This window comes from Stegastes partitus, unplaced genomic scaffold (genome assembly GCF_000690725.1).
Source record: "Stegastes partitus isolate 25-593 unplaced genomic scaffold, Stegastes_partitus-1.0.2 Scaffold781, whole genome shotgun sequence".
Lineage (NCBI taxonomy): Eukaryota > Metazoa > Chordata > Actinopteri > Pomacentridae > Stegastes > Stegastes partitus.
Genome location: NW_007578512.1, coordinates 78,705 through 82,813, shown reverse-complemented (window position 1 = coordinate 82,813; position 4,109 = coordinate 78,705). Strand labels below are relative to the sequence as shown.

General features: G+C 39.3%; 1 protein-coding gene across 1 annotated transcript in view; it reads left to right on the top strand.

Annotated features, from left to right (window-relative positions):
- The window catches only part of LOC103364809 (uncharacterized), a gene marked incomplete at its 5' end in the record, with an annotated part of 19,784 nt that overhangs the window by 12,843 nt on the left and 2,832 nt on the right, over window positions 1-4,109 (top strand). The window contains 6 exons of the mRNA XM_008292069.1: window positions 7-239; window positions 1,027-1,176; window positions 1,392-1,616; window positions 1,860-1,959; window positions 2,540-2,778; window positions 3,824-4,081. Of these exons, the coding sequence (XP_008290291.1) occupies window positions 7-239; window positions 1,027-1,176; window positions 1,392-1,616; window positions 1,860-1,959; window positions 2,540-2,778; window positions 3,824-4,081 (1,205 nt within the window). The remainder of the gene's footprint in view (window positions 1-6; window positions 240-1,026; window positions 1,177-1,391; window positions 1,617-1,859; window positions 1,960-2,539; window positions 2,779-3,823; window positions 4,082-4,109) is intronic.

Below are 4,109 nucleotides of genomic sequence, written 5' to 3'. Positions count from 1 at the left end.
CTTCAGATCAACAGGACAAGATGAGACCAGCATCACTCTGCAGTGGAATAAAGTGAACAACAACGTCAGCTTCATTCTCCAGTTTAATGGGGGAGAGAGAAGCATCAGTCCACCATCTGGAGGTGGACCAATAAATCACACAGTCTCATTGCTCCTTTCTGGAACTGAATACACATTCACTCTGTTCTCTGTGTTTGAGAACGTCAGAAGCAGTGGAGTCAGCATTACTGCATTTACCAGTAAGTTCTACAATTTTAGAGAGAAGCACTGTTGTAAATGAGTAAGTCATTATGTAAGCTTCAGTAGGATAGTGTAAAGTTATAATGTGTTTGTATAATATTCTGTCGGTTGCCCACTTCTTTTTCTACACGCTGGATGTATTTCAAATCATGTACTGTTTTGTAGACACACTCCTTCGTTTATCCACTTACACGGTAGTAATCTTGCTCAAAGTAATTAAAATGTTCAGTGTGTCTGTCATAAGCGCATCACAACAATACAAAATGCAGTGAGGAAACTTTACCAATGTGTAATTGTGATCGAAAAGAAGGCTGAGCTACAAGATGGATGTGATCTGAATGTTAACAGAGGATTCATGGGTCAGAATGTGCACATGTGGGCATCACAGCTGATCTGATCCCGTCACAAGATTGTCCCTAGTTTCATACTTTGGATAATGTTTCATGAATAAGCTGGAAAATTAAGTATGAACTAATCAGAATTTTCTTTTATTTATATTAACAACCTCTCAAAGTCTGTTTTCTGCTGTTGTCAGGCTGCTTGCAGGTACAGATTATTCAACAATTTCCCTAAGGTTTCCACCAAAGGGACCAATAAAGTTCTATTCTATTCTATTAGATCAGAAAATCTCATCAAGGAGTAAGAAGTTTTGTAAAATTCAACAGTAATGTGGCTGAACCCAGCTGATTCACAGTGCCTCTTTTCATTCACAGTAAAATAATACAGAAAGTCTACATACATTATATAGCACTGAGTACTACAAAAACTGAATATGTTCCGTTTCAGGAGGACGGACTCGTCACTATGTCTTTGTGGAAACGCCACAGAACTGGACGAATGCTCAGAGTATCTGCAGACGTGACTACACTGATCTGGCCACCATAGAAAACACAGCTGACGTTGATGACGTTACGAACACCGCATCAAATTATACAGGTGAGTTTTCTAGTATTACACACGTAACATATGCAGACTGTAATGATACTGTAGCCAACAGCCAGGCAGCACCCAAGTGTTTGATTAACTTAATAGGAATCCAGTAAAATATGAACTGTAATGTGGATTGAGAAAGCATCACATTCAATCAGCATTTGAGAACATGTTTCACTGCAGAGTTTTTTTGTTTGTTGTTTTTTTTGCTTTTTGAACAGGCAAAGCTTGGATAGGTCTCTACATTACCAGTTGGAGATGGTCCCTAAATGACAGCAGCTTCTATGGTGCAGGAGAGGAAACCTATAGAAACTGGTATTACAATCGGTCCTATGGTTTTAGTGGACAACAGGAATGTGTAGCTATGCTCAGTGGAATCCCATACAATGGCACATGGTATATGAACTTTGGCTGCGACACAACACTGAACTTTGTTTGCTACAGAGGTGAGTTTTTACAGTGAATTGACTAAGCATTGTGAAGAATTAATTAAAAAGGCCAAATGTGTCTTCTTCATAGCATTTCCAGAAACATGTACACATCTGATATGTGGAAATGATATGAGCAATATTTTATCCCAATATTTACAATCATTAAACCTATTATCAGATCTTCTACTTTTTATAACTGAGAGCACAGCATGCACTGTAGCAAATTCTGATGCTGTTCATTACTTTTTTTCCATCCAGGTACAGTGAATGGCACAGCATCCTTTGTTCGGGTTGATATACCTTTAAGCTGGACTGATGCTCAGAGATTCTGCAGGGAGAATTATGTTGATCTAGCCAGGTACAGTGTACACAGATGAAGACACCGTGACTTAATGCACAACTGAACAGAACACTCAGGCAATGTGGTTGAGATCAGTTCCAAATCATTAATACGAATATTTTCTTGCGTCCTAATATGTGCATGACAAATGTGTGCATAGTCCTGTAAAATATTGCAATCGCTTTATGATGCTATTAACTCTGTGCCTTGGCGTATCATCAGACAAAACCTTAATTTTTGTCATGAAATTTTTGGTTTGATCATATTATTTCAATACACTTTCACAGTGTCTTAGAAATGTTACCTGTTTTGTACAGATGGAAGAGGTCATTAGTATTTAGGGTTAATTTATTATACATACCAATAGACTGATGGAACTCCACAGTTCAAATAGTTTATGAGTGTTGTATTAGACTGGTGATGTTCCAATGATGATTGAAATGTTGTTACCTAAACACATCGAGCACAGTGTGATAGTTTCAACTGTACTTTTTCGTGTTAGTAATTATACGTTTAATTATAAAGTGGACTTTTTAGTGTTTATTTTTTAACCTCATCAGTTAATCTTAATGTTTATTTGCTACTCTTCTCCCCACAGCATTCGAAATTCCACAGAAAATCTCATTGTCAGAAACATAGCAGGGGGAAATTTTGTGTGGATCGGTTTGTATCGCCAACAGTTGTGGTCTGATGGGAGCAACTCTCTGTTTCGACACTGGGCTGTCGGGCAACCAGATTCTACCATCAAGCAGTGTGGCGCTGCACAATTCAACAACTCAGGACGCTGGTCACATGAAGACTGCTCCCGCAGTTTACCGTTCGTCTGTTTCAACACATGTAATGTGTCCAATTTCTGCTCTCATATACTGCACGAGGAGGAGGGGTCATCAGATAGATGGATAAATAGATAGATAGATAGTCAGTTCTCAGTGGGTTCAAACTCCTGCCAAGCACAGAACCAGTCTTCTTCACCAGCTTGTCCAGCCACCTAGTTTTACTCCCTCGATGTTGCCACCCCAACAAAGCACAGCATAAAAAACAACACAACTCCCACTAACTGGAAGAACATACAGCATTTCCCTGGGTACATCGAAGGATCTTAATCCCCTGCGAAAGAACAACCGGCTCTGCCCCTTCAAGTACAGGATATCTGTGTCTAGTTGGTTGTCAAGGTGCAAACCAAAGCATTTATGGGTTCCCTGTCCTCACCTTTATACCCATTCTTGATACATGCCACAATAGCTGTATTATTAACATATTTCTGAATGTGGCAGGATTCAGATCTGTATGTCCGCTGTGTACAGTGTGAACAGTAGTGGAGCTAAAAAAAAAAAAAAAAAATGTGTTCCTCATCACCGTCCCAGAGACACAATTCCCCAGCCTAACAAACTCTGGTTTTTCTGTCTGATAGTCTGCAGTCCAGGAAGTGAGGCACTTTTGAGATCAAACTTGCAGAATAAATGAAAGTGTGAAGATTTAGGTGACTGAGTTTGTGTGCTTCAACAACTCTGTTAAAAATGAAATAAAAGCACAATATCTGTGAGGTGAATGTTTGCCATCGATGATAAAACTAAACCAAAAAAATCTAGTTGTACACAATCAATACTCTCTGCTTTTCTCTAATCTTAAAATCACTAAAGATAAAACTTTTTAACATTTTGGACTAATGGGCAGAGCACCACTATAGTTTCTGTACTTAAATGCCCCAAATGACTGTGACAATCTAATCTGAGGAACCATACAGCAGACTGAACCTCCACTACAATGGTAGCAAATTAATTAGCTAGTTTAGGGATGAGGATGGACCATCACAATGATTATGTCACTGCTGTGGCACATCAACATGAACCAAAAGATCATATATGTTCTGTCTTTGTCTCAGTTCCACCCAATGCGGAAGGCTTCAGGACCACAGGACAAGACGAGACCAGCATCACTCTACAGTGGAATAAAGTGAACAACAAAGTCAGCTTCATTCTGCAGTTTAATGGGACAGAGACAAACATCAGTGCACCAGCTGGAGATGGACCAATAAATCACACAATCTCATCTCTCACTGCTGGAACTGAATACGCATTCACTCTGTTCTCTGTGTTTGAGAACATCAGAAGCAGTGGAGTCAACATTACTGCAGTCACTGGTGAGATAATTCATTAATGTCTACTGCT